We start from the raw sequence: 15,686 nt of genomic DNA, 5'->3' as shown, positions 1-15,686 counted from the left end.
GACGTCGATCGCGCCAACAGCGGCCACGACCGCGGCCACGACAGTAGCAGCAGCAGTAACAGCAGCAACGATTACAGCAGCAGCGATTACAACGCCAGGAACGATTTCTGGGCATGTACGTCTTCTATCCGGCGGACGAGCTCCTGCGTATCTATGAAAATCCGATTCGGGAGTCCGTGTCGTCACTGACCGTCAATAACGACGCAGCAGTGAACAACGCAGTCAATTGCATTGAAACAAAACAGCAGCAGCAACATAATAAACTACAGCAGCAGCAGCAGCAGTTGCAACAGCAGCAACAGCAACGAAACGTCGTCGCGAACGACGTTCGTAATAAGCGCAGAAAGGAGAAAAAGCGCGAGACTAGTCAGACGGCGGCTGGCAGGAAACAAACCCACGTGCGTAACGTCGGTAGTGACGTAGTCGGTAAAAAAGAAGGACGACAGAGCGAGGAGCAGCACGCAACCGGGACTATGCAAAATAATCGTGCCTCCGGCTCCGAAGAGGCCGCCGCCAATCATCCCTTCAAAGACCTCACGCAGCCGGCCCTCAACGAGCCGCTCAAGCAGCACAATGGCATCGCGCTCAAGCTCGTGCAAACGGGTAAGGAAGAAGCATTTTCATCGCGTTTTTATACACACAATAGTCCGGCAATTACGTTCGCCGATGAAGTTTATTCAAATTTGTCTAAATTAAGTTTACTCTCCGCGACTCAAAGCGAAATCTTTTTCTCTGCGCTCATTCCCGACGATGTTTCCGCGTTATTTCCGTCCAGAAGCACTTTGAAAGTCGTTCAATTGAAATGTGGACACACTCACACACACACACACACACAGAAAGAACTTCGATCGAAACTTCTTGAATACTTCTTTTCTTTAAATCCGATATTCCATCGTTTAGAAATGCAACATTACGTGCATATACCGTTGCTCCTTTTTTTTGTTTTTTTTTTTTTTACTCTGAAAAATACGAAGGATTTTTTTTGCGATCTTTTAATACGTTTCTCGTCGTTCTTATAGTTTTTCCTTCAATGAGAAATTCAATATTAATTTTCCCGTCAAAATATAATCTCTGTTATTCCCCCACGCCGAAACAAACAGACGTCTCATTAAATAAGCAATTATTATTTACGTAACGACGGAAGAAGTAAGTACACAGGTCAGAAAAGTATAATAAGAAATCAAATTTGCAACGAATGTGCGCTTTGTAAGACCCTTTTCAGTTCTTCAGGGATAACAAGAAAGAAATACGTCCGCGAACTTAGTTTTCGGGCCACGTACGCAAGGAAGTACCCGCCTCTCGAGGGGATTATCCATCTTTTAGTTCCCTCTTTAGAGACACCAACATATCCGCCGCGTATCGTCGTGACAATGGTCATCGTCGCGCAATAATCGCCATCGAAATGGCCACCGAGAAGTCACGAAAGATGAAAAATTCTAACTTGTGGTTGACGGACGATAGCAAATGATCCATATACTTGACTTATCTTAGATCTTATAATCATATACAAGTTATATATATGCTGACAATCTCTAACTTTCTCTGCGTGAATTAGTGTGTTACGTGTCTCGACTTGGCGGAAGTTTAATAGCCGTTGAGCAAAGCTCGACGGGAGGGCGACGGGAGGAAGGAAAGCTTAAAGCTGTATCAGTGAACCAAACAAGAGAGATGACATAATGATGTATCTCTCATTACAGGAATAACGCGCCAGAGACAATCCAAGTTACGTGCGTTATCGCGTTTCGACATCTATTGTACGACAATAGCGTAAAGAAAGAGAAAAAAATATTAATTCCCGGAAATCTAATTTGTTTTTCTTATTATTAAGTAAATTGTACTTTTTTTTTTTTTAATTTTTTTGTTGTTGAGTTGATTACCAATGGCGCGATAATATCTCCCGAAACACGATGTTTCTTTTGCGAAAAAAACATTGTCGAAAAATGTAATTGCGACTTCTCGAGTGTTGTGTGTTTTGACGTTAAAGAACTTCGCAACTGGCAACTAATTATAAAATTTTGTTAATATAAAAGTTACTCTTTATTAAGCACGAAGGAATTAAGCACGAGGAATGAAGTTTTATTATCAACTTGTTTCCGAGAGAGAGAGAGAGAGAGAGAGAGAGAGAGAGAGAGAAGAGAAAGATAGAAAGAAAAAGAGGGAAACTGCTCGCCAGATATAATTTATTCTCAATCGCTTTACTAAGCACAAACGCTATTAAATTCTCGGCATTTTGTCGCGATAAGTTCGCTCAAGAAATCCATCATTAGCGGTTAAGGGGCGGTTTGTGCTTTATAATACGCGCAGGATGAAGATACGCTTTAGGATCCTCTTAATGTATCACAGATGTCCGTGTTGCTCCTGACATTGGATTAATTGAGTTTCTTGTTCTCGTTATCCACATCCGTCTGCGGAACACCTTTTCGTCTTCCAAAATAATTCGTCACAGCTGATCCTTTTTTTTTTTTTTCGTTCGACGTTTCCACTCTCGTTGACAACCGGTGCGGGATAAGAATGAAGATTAATTAGTACTTGGAGTAAGCTGTGAGAGAGAAAAAAGGGTAAGCTCAGGTCGAGCCTATTACGTCCGTCGGGCTCGAAGCTATCGGTCTTTGTCACTTGCTATCCACCTATCTGTGACCTATCGACCTCGATCTTCTCCCCCGGCCTCCCACTTGGTCGCAAAGAAACAAGTCTCTTACTCGTTCGAGGCATAAGATTCTGATAAAATCAGATTACTAGGAAGCACATCTTCGAACTTGTGAATACACAAGTACTCGAGAAAACCGCGAATCTCTCTCTCTCCGAGCGAGTCTTTATCGGGACGTAATTTATTCGTTATCGCGTGCTTTATTCACCTATAAACCATAAACTATAAACGTAAAGCAATCACGAGGAAAGATAGTGAATTTTATGTTGAGTATAACGAAAAGATGTCAACCTGCATGATGTCGCTAACTCTCAATACACACACACACACACACACATTCGCACACGTGAAAAATTTGAAAGACTGCCCGAGCGCTCGAAGATAAAAAGCTAAAAACACACTCGTTGGAAAGATATCAGAAATACAAATTCTAAAGAGAGATGTAGCTATTTTTCTGAATTACAGTTGATTTATTTGTGGAAAATACGCGGAGTCATACGCATATGGAAGTGTATTTTTCTTTTCGCGTTCTGTGTTTAAGACACTGTGTATGTGTATTTTCACAAATGGCATCTACAACCTTGATCGAACGCGCTATGTATTGACTCCGAGAATTATTCCGGTGATCTGGACATATTCCTCTCTCTCTATCTCTCTCTCTCTCTTTCTCTTTCGCGGTCGCTTCGTTTCTAAGCAGATGCACAGAATGAGTCATTCGGCGTTATCTATCCGTCCGCGTCATCCGGTCGCCGTGTAAATTCGGATATCTTCTCCCGATGAACATTGCGCGTTCTCGAGGAAACAAATTTCGCGAGAAGCTCTGTGTGTTTCTCTGTGTTGCAGGATTTTAACCCTCCTCCTCCGTCCCACGCATAAGAGCTCGTTACCGCGCGAATATAAATAGATCTTCGTCTCGTAGCGAATTTAGAGTACGTATAACTGCGGCCTCGTCAAGTCTGAACGATCTCTCGAGGCTGTCACGTGTGTTGACCTGGATGTTTATTCGGTTCACCGGCGCGGCCAAATATCGCTCTTTGCCCGTGGCTGCGCCTGGTCGGTCTGGCGTAGCATTCGCGGATGAAAATGCGATGAATTCGATGAAGCGCGGTTAATCGTCGCGTAAACAAAACCTCCCGGTACCTCCGTGTTAGCATAACCGCGACTGTGCCAAGCTTCTGTTTTTAGCTGTGGTTGTTCGAGAGTTAAAAGCCAGTCCCGTCTGGTCACACGGTGAAAATAATGATGTCTTTTTTTTATGGGAAGAAGAAATTGTAAATAAAGTAATGTAAACACATTTTCGAAATAATTTTCGTCGTATAAATTGTCGACCGTCGTCTCGGTTCGGGTAAACAATTGTTTTATTCAACGTATATTCCAAGAAATTTAGAGAGTACGCGAAAGATCCGGACTTTTGCGATATTTATTGAATATTTATTCTCTTTATCATTGTTAACTTGATTAATTAGAGCGTTTCGTTATTTGTTCATATCTGCACTCAATTGTATTTTTTTTTTAATTTATTTATTTTTTTTTTATTACTCTCAGTGACAACTTAATTACGGTTTTATCATCTCGAGTCGTTGCGTCATAAAGGACTTTAATAAAACCTTCATACAAACGAATATTGTGTTCGTCATTATAAAATATTGCAGCGTGTCGCAGTCATCTGATTGAATTTGAATTGAACGCGCGCAAAATATAAAAAAAGAACGACTGTAATTTTGCGAAAAAGAAGTCTTGCTAGTTTCTCGAAACTTCAAGTTTGTATTTTACTTGACTACAGCGAGATTGTATGTAGCGTTCAACAAATTAATCATCGGTGAAAATAAATGTTTTAACAATATTGACAAGTAAGTTCAAACGTTGCTCTACAACATCTTTATAGCTTGCGTGACTCCAAGCCAAGTTCATCGAACTCGTGGAACTTCGTATCAAGGTCGCACCCTTGGAGTCACGAAGGCTGTTGCTCGATCCGCACCATCGGACAAGTCGATCGTCGACCGTGGTCGATCCGTAAAGGTGCGTTCCGTCGGTCGTTCGCGGTCACCCTCAGAGAACTCCGCATTCTCCCTTGAAATAGATCTCGCGCGTCTGATCCTTCATCTCTAATCGAATACACAGTTGTACACAGAAAACGACGGTCATATTTTAATAAAGCAAGGAGTCTGGTTGCTACGGTAACTGCTACGAAGCGAACAGAGCACGCACACAGGCAGGGATATTGATTCACCCCACCTGAATTCAGGTCAACCCCTGACTAAACGCCGTCTCTACACAGCGCGCGCCTACTCTCCATTTCCTTCGTGTTTGTGACGTCTCGTCTTTTTTCTTCTTTTTGTAACCATCACGGGAGGAGGAAAGCTCTTGTCCTCACACGTGTAGAATGCGCGTGCTAAGCCAATACCGAGAGTCGGAATCCGTTTTTTATATAGATCGGAAAAAGAGAGAGAGAGAGAGAGAGAGAGAGAGAGAGAGAGAGAGCACAGGTATAAGAGGGTCTTTCATCCATGCCTCCGTAATGCCGCCCTTTTCGCGCGCGTCTTTCCTCCCGCACTCTCGTCGAGCGAGAAAGTTTCCGCTGAATCATTAAATATCATCGATCTATCATGGTTGCTCCCGCCGGCTGACAAATTAGACCGGATTATTATGACAATAGGTAACTTATTGCTGTGTGTATTTTTCTTAACATCGATTAATTATTCTTTCTGCTTTTTTTTTTAACTTACATTATTATTAGTTGTTTCCATCATTTTCCGGACTTAATATCCAACTTGCGTCGACTTCGAAAAGAATGCGTAAAAATTTTGCAGAGTATGAAAGAATACTTCGAGAAATATCACGTATCTGTCGATACGTACCAAATCAAACGTGAAAGTAACAGTTTCTTTGGGAAATATTCCATTACTTTGAAACGCACGATTCACGCGGTATTTTATAAACGTTTCCTATTTTCTCCGGCAATTGTTTCTCTTGTTTCGTACTTTTCTCTCCTATTTTATTTTTGAAAAACTCATCGCGTGATTGTAATTGAAAAGCGCTCGTTTCCGCGCTGCAACCCCCATCCCTTATCATCGCGTGCTAGCAGCTGGAACTTATAGCGAGGCGAGCAATTTTTGAATTTTTCACGCGATGCCATTGACGTTCGTAAGCGGAGCTAGTGGCAATTTTTGCTCAGCCCGTTGGTTTTATAGCGACGTGCCAGCGCATCGGAGATAAAAATCCTTTTTGAGCAAAACGATGCAAGGTCGATGTAACGGTCCTTTTGCAAGCAGAAATGCAAATGCAGTGCGGATGATGCTCGGGCGATGTTTATCGTCGGTCTGATACTTTAATGCGAAATGGTTAAGAAAGTGTTCAGACACGGTTTTCATATCCCATGCAAAAGCGATATAAAGCGCAGATAATAAAAGCGTATATATATAAATGCTTACAATTTTTCTTGAACTTTTATTTTTCTTATCCGTCACGTTTCTCTGTTAAATCTGTTCTTTCGGTAACTTCAATTTATACGATTTGTACGACAAGTTACGGCAACAAAATGCACGTATATTGTTTGAAATACATAGATCTTTCGTCGTATAACGTTCATATCAACACACGTTATACCGCTGTGCACCTGCGCCATATTTGCCGATCTATGTACTCAGTGAGAGAATTGAAAGAGAAAGAGAGAGAGAGAGAGAGAGAGAGAGAGAGAGAGAGAGAAACAAGACTTATCCTACCTTAAATTTTTAACGAGCGCTGTGCCGAGTCTTAGTTTTTTTTTCCGTTTTTTTTTTTCAGTCGATAATCGTAGCTCGCGGTCAACGATTGTTCAAGTTTTCAATCGTTTCGCGACTGATTGCACACATAAAATATAAAACACTGAAGAAATCCGATATAAATAAAATTGTGTCATATTTTCTGGAAGTTACGTTTTCGTCGAGAAAGAATTTTATCTGTCAAGAACAATGTAGCTGCAAATGTTAGTTATAAGAATATATTATAGAAGTATACTGTTTTTAATTTATTTTTATTTTCTTCTAATATAAGTAAAAAAAAACCTACATACATAAAATGTATACTTTTAATAAGTGTATTTTACATAAGTTCTTAAACTAAGATTTAAACTTATTTTTCGTGTATTTCTCTCTCTTTTTCTCACATACATTGCTACATATATAAAACTAATAGTTTATAACGGTTTTTTTCTTTTTTTTGTAAATATAGCGCGGCGATTAAACGAAAATATCGTTTGTGCGATATGTCACTTAACGAGCTAAGGATTATCGGCTTAAGAGTCACGACGAAGAGACTGAGATGATTGGAACCATACGAATGCAGCGCACGGGGTTATTCGTCGCGCGATACGCTTGACCGAACTCGCAAATAGGCCCGGTAGACGATAATGGGCAGCCGCTATTACGGCGACTCCAATTAACTGAAATTCCTCGGGCGAGAAAGCACCGTTGGCATGTGAAGCACACCGCATGCGCATATGTGTACGTGTGTGTAAGCGCGCGCGCGTAATGCAATTTTTTTCCATGCCCGATTTTTGAACAAGATCGCGCGTTTTCATCGGAGCGCGATTCTTGGCACCGGCTGTAAAGTGGAACGCGCGCTGTGGACAATGTGACGCCAGCGTGGTAACACATTTTCCGAAACCAAGAAATTTTCCGTGAAGTCGACGCGAGGGAAGAAAATATCTCATTTCCGCGGACGGGAAAGGTGTGTTTTTCTTTTTTTTTTCTTTTTTTTTTTTACTTTGTTAAATTATTTCGCTACACGCGTGCTTGTTCCGCGTTTCGTGACGCAAAGCTATAATGCCCGGAAACTTGGAGCGCGTTGAAAACAAAGGGTCAAAGTGTGGAAACGACTTTGCGATGTTCAGACGAGCGAGAGAACTTTGCCGGTCCGCGGTAAAGCGATATCGCATTAAAGGGAAATGCCAGCGGTTCGCACGAGGCTCAATTTCCTTCGTCGGCGATATCGCACCTTTATCGACACACGCGCGCGATAATTAGCTGAGGTTAATAGTTTAATTAATAGCCAGGAACAGGCATTAAACGATGAGACTTCGATTAATCGTATAGTATTCCAATCGCCAAACGATATTACACATAACGTGTATTCACATTGTGATGTGTGTGATATTATATTCTCTCTCAATATAATCTCGAGATTGATACATATGTATGTACATATGTACAATGCTATTCCACGAAATTGCTTTTGATGAATAGTAATATTATCGCGCGTATGTATACACAATACATATTGCGTTCATTTGATATATTGCTGTATATTGCAAATAGAAAAATAGAAACTGATAGAAGTAGTAAACAATATATACATGGTGTAACGTGTCAGAGTCTCAGAATAGGGGACTTCTACAAACAGAAACGTTGTAAAAATTGTAGCTTATACGTTTGAGTATAAACTTTATATAATATATCATGTAACACTCTACGTATGTATAGGATTTCCCTAAATATAATATACAATTAAAACAACTTTTTTTCAGAAAGTTACTAATAATTGATCTCTGATTAATAAAACCACGTTACGTACGGTCTCAACTCTTGATATTAATTTTGTATATTATTAAAATTGTTATTTTGACCGAAAAAGATGGCCTTTGAAACTATGGAGAGGAAAAGAGAATTGAGAAACATTTCAGATCTTATCATCCTTATCTTGATTTTGCTCGCAATATATATATTTACTTAATGTATATTTTTATTTCATTATTTTACACAACGAGTCTCGTAATTTTATGCGAATTTAAACACATCTTCCTTGCATTAATAATTCAGCCGGCGTAATACCGCAAATATCACGCGGCAATTTCAGACTCAATTTGTCAAACAGGCTTCGACCGTTACATAGTTCGAGCTCAAAATGTTTAAATAGCCGCATTATGCATGCATCGCACAAAGTTCCTTCGTAAGGCATATCAGGCTTCCGTAAATGATGATTAAACGGTTAAGCGATCTCCAGGGCGCTAATGCAGTCCGCTAACGCCGGGGAGATCGACGAACAAATTGCGCATTATAGATACGCTGCTTGATTCACAAGCTCTGCCCCCGAAACGCTAATTCCCGAAAACGGGGGCGAAGCTTAGGCTAATGCAAATATCTTAATGAGGACAATATTGCGCGCGTAGGTTTATATAAGGTCCTTTCGCTCCGAGCCGCTTAAATCATCGGCACGACGACGACGACGACGACGACGACGGATGATCAATAGCTCGTTGGTTCACCATCATAATTCCGGATTTGTTTTCGGTGACATGGATATATGTACGCGTGACGCAACGTGATGCAACATTTACACTACCGTGTAAACCGGATAACTTCGTTTATTGACACGACGTTAATGCGCGCGCGATGTTGTTCGAAAATATAGCGTGCGCGCAAGATGACACTCCCTTACCATGATAATTTATTTATAACCGCCATCTTCCCCGCCGACCCGACAACTTCGAAAGTTTCCACGTGAACCATCCTCGTAACTAGTTGAGATTCTGTTAAAGTGAAATTAAAGTTGATATTAACTGAAAGCTCTCTCTCTCTCTCTCTCTCTCTTTCTTTCTCCCTCGCGCTCTCGGCGGTTAAAACCTTTTTAAATGAAATATTCTAGTTATCTTCCGAGGCTACAGTCAACAGAGAGCTGCCTACTTTTCAGCAGCCACTTTTCCGGAAACTGTTAAATACATATTTATAATATATATATTTATTTATTTTGATGGCTTTTTTTTGAAAGCTATTTATTTTTCGCGTAATATTTGTATACGCGTTGTTATGTACAAGTTTTCGCTTTTTTCCTTTTTTTTTTTTTTTTACTTCTTTGTGATATTTCGTATACCAGAATATTCTGATTTTAATATAAAATATTACGAGAAAGCCATTTTGTTGTTTCAATTTTCAAGAGCCAACAATCTCCGTCTCTCTCGGCTTTCACGAAGTTCTGTTTGTCCCGTGATAAACACAGTTCTTGTATATACGCGGACATCGATCTTTCCTTCGTTAGAGACAAAGAACGAGGAGCACTTAAACAACGATGTCTTGTGACGACAGCTCTCGGCAAAACGAGAAATGTTCGTAAAAAACGGGTCGAATTATTTAACGGCAGGTAAACTCGCTGACAAAATCCTTTATCCGGAGGTCGCCGTCGCGAAGCTCCCGGCCTGTCTTATTGAATACACGAGTTTTATCTCGACTCCGTTTCGAGAGATGTCATTCTATCGAGCCTCCGCTTGTTTGAATTATTTGACGAGGAAAAATGATATTTCGCCGCCAGGCTGACTGGCATAAATCCCTATCTCCGGCGCGTTCTCATTTGAAAACGAATTTATCGCGAACTTTTTACCGCAAAATTGTAACGCGCCCGGATATCGAATCAATGTTTGGTAGAACCGGAAATACGGATAAGCTGATTATTTGAGAAAACCCATTATTATGTTACTGTAACATAATGTGTTATCTTTCTCGCACCGGTTGGTCGGTCGGTCGCGTGAACGCGCGAACGTGTATTGTGTGATAAGAAATGCGAATTGTTTTTTGCTTGTGTGCATATATTTTCACTAACAATAGTTACAACATAAAACCACCCACGTGTTTTTTGTCTCTCACTTTCTCGCGATCGTCTAAGTAAACAGCGTACTGAATTGTTGGACTTTTTTTCTCTACTTATATTTCGCACATATAATATTTGACACTGGTGTAGAGTACGATATTTTTTAACACACAGACAGTCGTCGTTCGTGTTAGCGAATTTTATTTGTAATATTTCCATGTTTATTTGAGCAGAAAAAAACATAAGGGAGAAGAAACCGACACATTTGTGTCATCTGTATTTGTGAAATAATTCTCTTGCTCTAAACACTTTTTTACAAAACTACAATTTTATCGGGGATATACATTTTTACGCAAGTCTTAATGCATTTTCCCCCCGCCTCCACTACTCTACCGACACATATATTTCTTGACAGATCCGGGTTTTTCTGCCAAGATGATCGCGTATAGACGAAGATATATTGTAACCGACGACTGAATACGTTTTTATCGCCAAAATGGTTCTTCTTCAACGTGATCGCGCGAGATTTCGGTACGCTCATTTGTTACACAATAATTATCTCATAAATTTTTCCAAGAGTGTGACAATCTTCGTGAAAAACCAACGTGACTGATATATTGTTGAAAGATGTCAAAAAAGCGAATACAATTAAAAAATATAGTTTGAAAATATTTAAAATGAAAACCGTAGAAACATAAATAAAATATCTGTCTCGTTCACATATTTCAGAGTAAAACCTCAAAAAATTAGTAAAACGTTGTAAATTATTTTTTTCTAATGATATTCCGTGAGTGTCAAATCACGCGCACACGTGTGTGTGTGTGTGTATTCTATGTATTCATTACGCGTGTATACAATATAAACTTCATTATTTTTAAATATTAAGTTTGAAATAATTTCAATATTTTTATTAGAAAGAAAGATAAGAGTTGTTATTAATAATATATAATTATTGTTATTAATAGTATATAATTTATTATCGCTAATGGGCAATAATCGACAATATGGATACGAATATATTTGAATAATTAACAAATAATCTAATAATATATTAATGCACACTTGGATCTCTTTAGCGTATTATCTCGTTGTTGCAAATAAAAAACAAACATTGTATTATAAATATATATTTACCACATAGAAAATTTCTTGCTGACCCAAAATAATTGTTTTTTTTTTTTTTTTTTCATAACATCAATATCCTGACTTTTGTTTTGCATTATCTACTTTCATCCGATCGTTGTTCTGTAACGCAAATTACATTTCGCCTACATTTTCAACAAAAAAAAAAAACGTCAATTTTCTCGCGTCGATAAAGACACGGTTCACTGAAACGATGAAAATAAGCCGCCGCGCTAGGAGAAGAAATGCCACAAAGAGCCGCGCTATCACGACGATGACGACAACGATAACGATCTGCGGGAGGACCCTACACTTTGACAATCCTCTCGTTCGCGTTCCTCAATCGCGAAGGAGGCCATTCGAACGATCCATAAAAGGATATTTCAAAGTTCTCCGCTCGAGATATTGAATAAGACGGCGGGAATATTGAATTCCCGGCGCGGTCGCGCGAATGACACTCTAGATACGTCCGAAATAACATTTTACCAGGTTCGATTTCTGTATCCGTAAGAAGAGGACGCAATTTACTTTTCGACCGCCACATACAAGCCTTTCTTTTTCGCGACGTCGTTCCAATGTATCGGAAACTGCCAAACAATGCCTTTGACGAGCAAATCGAATCGACGGAAAGGAAGGTAGCGCAACCGCGTCGTAACATTTGCCAGCGTAAAAGTTAACGGTTCCGCTGGCACATCGCCAAAGCGGGATCTTTCTGTTACCGAAACAAAACTCCGAGTTCGAATTCAAAGTTTCATTTGAATAATATCCGTTTATTTCTCTCTCGGTTCTTTCTTTCCCTCAGGTCGTCCGTGAGATATTTTAAGTAGGTATTTAAGTTTTGCAGTTATATGTATAAGAAATCGTAGAAAAAAAAAAAAAAGATGATGCACATATCATAAAGAAAGAAATATTTTCTCCGTACTTTCTCTCATTTACTCTTTCATAAATGTTACGTTAAAATGTTTTTTTTTTCTGCGATTTGTTTTATAATTAACAAACAATGGATACAACTTGTGTTTGTACGCTTTCGGAAATTTTCATGAGAAACTTGATCTTACAACATACACATCGATTGATATTAATACGGTCGTTCATTTTCTCTGTACGTGTACATCGCAGCTTTGCTTGGTCAAATATATATGAATTTCGCAGAAGCTGTTGATTAACGACGACGCGGTGATCGCTCGCGCGCGCAGCAAGAGGAATATTAATTGCTATTTTCCCACGAACACAAAATCTACGTGTTGGGTCACACGCGATTCGCCATTTATCGATCAAAATTGCCAACAAAATTGTGTAACATCTACAATTATTATCCTTAAATCTACATTCAACTACAATTATTCGATTAATAATTTATCTTGTGTTTCGCGCGAGAGCAGTCTCCGAGTTTGCTCAGGAGTTGGGCGCCGCGATCGAGAGCCACTCGGCGACCGTGCGACGTTTGGTCGACGAATTTCGCAGTCGATCGAGCGATACGAGGACCGACACCGGCGGCATGCGACGAGTCTGGGAGAATTTGATGCGGCAAGTCGAGGCGGACGCGATGTCGCAGCTCGACCTGGCCGCGACTTTGCAGCAACAGCTGTCGAGGTCCACTTTAGAAGCGAGTTTCCACCGGAAGCTGCAGTCGAGAAAGGTAACCCTATAGATATATACGATATATTTGTACTATGAATTTTCTTCTCGTTACATCAATCGCATAAAGAGAGGTTTCGAGTTGCGCGAAATTTGTGCATTTACGTGTTTTGTTTATTTCGTTACAAATTCAAATGAAATCGGGGTGAGCGGACGCTGTGACATTGCTATTCCGCGCGATTGCAAATTGCCATTTCAGACAATTCAAAGACGCCTTGATCGCGATAAGACTGTTGTACCGACTGCTCAGCTACGGAGAGACAAGTTCGCCGCAGTTGGCGAAAACGGTCGGCCAAGTTTCCCGGGAAGCAACTCCAGGAGTTCTCGATTATTCGATTTCAATATTAATGCGAACGGCATTTCAATTCACGAGCGACCGCATAGCGCGCGTTGTGTTTGAAATGTTTCTGGGACACGTCGCATATATCCATCCGATCTTCTCAAGCGCTTCATATACATATCGCTCGCGTTTTCTTCCCTATATATAGGTATTCGCACATCGCGACACTTACGAGCAGATGATTAGCAAAACGGAGGAGAAGTTGCAGCGCGCCAGACTGGATTACAAACGCGCTTACGCCGCGTTGCTAACCAACGACGCCGGCGGCAGTGCAGAGCAGGAATTGAAACGAGCTTACCTGGAGTCGCACAACGCCTATGTTATGCAGCTACGCGCCACGAACGCTATCACCGAGCGATATCAGTTCCATTGTCTGCCCGGGCTATTGGGCGAGATTGCCGAGGTCTATGAGGAACTTTGCGGATTGGCTTGCAAATGCGTCGCCGGGATCTCGGAGGCGGTCAGCGAACGATACGGCGAACAAGCAAAGCGTTATCAGAGCTTGACCAAGGAAGCGCAGGCGGTTGTCCCGGCAAACGATCTACAGGTATATATTCGCACACGTACTTCTCTCTTTTCTCGCGGAGATAGTTTTCTCTCGGATTGTTTGAACGAGCGCGACATCGGTTCGGAAAATTCTTCTCTCTCGAACATTTTTCTTCTTGGAATTGAATCAAACTCCTTTGATGACTTTTTTATTGTCGTATCGAAAAGATACCTAAAGAACTTTGTTAAACAGCAGGAAAGAAAGAAATAACACGATCGTTTCTAATTTGCGTCTATCACGAGACAAAATCCTCTCAATAGCTGACAACGCGGGGTGACGACACGAGGCCTATTCCCGTCAATCTAGCGCTCGATATGTCACTCGGAACCATCGATCGATCGACACAGAGAGAGAGAGAGAGATGCGATATATCCCGCACGATGATTCGTATTCCGGACATATTGATCACGCATAGCAAATAGACGTACCGGGCATATATCCAATTTCGCGACGTCGAGGTATCTGATTGCGGATTACAATCGTTGGCATTCGGAAGAGGGAGCACAGAGTGAAAACAGAGATGGCTGATTAAAGTCGGTCATACTCGGTCACATGAGAGAAACGCGTTCGGAATATCGAGGCTTCGGGGAAATCGCGTCGTGTGTCGTTTGTATACGAGGAGTTAACTTGTTCGGCTGACCAAACACGCCGGTATTCAACTACTGACCCGCGCAAATCCCTTCTCTTGAATCTGTCGGTCGAGTCGCTCGATTTTTCACTTAAACGCGGTTGCCGTGCAGTTTCACACACGTGTGTTTCGAGAGAGTTATTTGAACACATGACAGCACACACATGGTACGAAAAGTATTTTGTCGAAGTTACATAACGTGTCGCGCGCACACACACATATACACACATTGTCTTTTTAAATATCTTTAATTACATGATATCTGTACGACAAAGAATTTACAGTTTTTTAAATTGATTTTGAATTACAAATCAAAAATATCTATTTAAGGAAAGTCTCTCTCGGCAAGCGCGATCACATAGTAGTTCGTTATTGTTTTCCGAGAAAGAGATCGACCCTGAAAGAATTTCCAGCAAATAATCGGATTTAAATCCGGAAATCTCTTGAATATTAATTTCCGTACCGACTAAGTCATCCATATATTATAGTCAATTCATATTATAATATTATATTTTTATTAATAATATTCTATAAAATATAATATTGTGTACACGTAAATTACCGGAACAATGTAATACTATTTAAGGCGTTGGTGCGAACTTTGTCCGTGAACGCGACGCCGCGGAAGCCGCCGCGACGCCTGTACGTCGCGCCGGCACCACCCGAGCAGATACCAATGGAGAAAATCAGTCAAATACCCACACTCAGGGACGAACTGGCACCAACGGGCGCAAGCACGCTCCCTCTCATGGAGAATCTTAAACACGAATACGACAATCTCACCCAGGAAATAGGTCGTCTGCAAGATGCGTTAGACACTCTCGTGCGAATGCAGCGCAAGTACGTATACAGTTATCACGTTTAATATAACCGTGATTTTTCGTTGTGTATTTTTGATTTAGTAACTTTTTTTTACTACATATATATTGTAGTACTGATATTTGCAGTACAAATATCATTCTGTGGATTTTTATAAATATTTAATTTTATATAAATTTCTTTTATAGATTTTTTTTACAGAAGTTTATTAAATTTATATAACGTATTATTATAACGTACAATTTTTTATTGCATATTTGTAAAAACAACTTTTTAACGTATATAATAAACTTGATATTTATAGTTTATAGTTTTTTTTGCAAATAAATATACTGGATCATTAAATTCAAATATAAAACTTTACAAATATATATTTGTCAATATAGAT

The 15,686-nt window shown here is 40.2% G+C and overlaps 1 protein-coding gene across 2 annotated transcripts in view; it reads left to right on the top strand.

Moving 5' to 3' along the window:
- The first annotated feature begins 2 nt into the window (after positions 1-2).
- Positions 3-15,686, top strand: part of LOC109851827 — a 30,131-nt gene continuing 14,447 nt past the window's right edge. For both annotated transcript variants that reach the window (XM_020422302.1, XM_020422301.1), the window contains exons 1-4: positions 3-603; positions 12,709-12,965; positions 13,453-13,851; positions 15,066-15,319. In XM_020422302.1, coding sequence (XP_020277891.1) covers positions 114-603; positions 12,709-12,965; positions 13,453-13,851; positions 15,066-15,319 — 1,400 coding nt within the window. In that variant the 5' untranslated portion in view covers positions 3-113. The remainder of the gene's footprint in view (positions 604-12,708; positions 12,966-13,452; positions 13,852-15,065; positions 15,320-15,686) is intronic.

The sequence above is a fragment of the Pseudomyrmex gracilis genome, unplaced genomic scaffold (assembly GCF_002006095.1).
Source record: "Pseudomyrmex gracilis isolate BER0280 unplaced genomic scaffold, ASM200609v1 scaffold_21, whole genome shotgun sequence".
Lineage (NCBI taxonomy): Eukaryota > Metazoa > Arthropoda > Insecta > Hymenoptera > Formicidae > Pseudomyrmex > Pseudomyrmex gracilis.
Note: the sequence above shows the minus strand (reverse complement) of the source record. Positions and strands in the feature narration are given on the sequence as shown.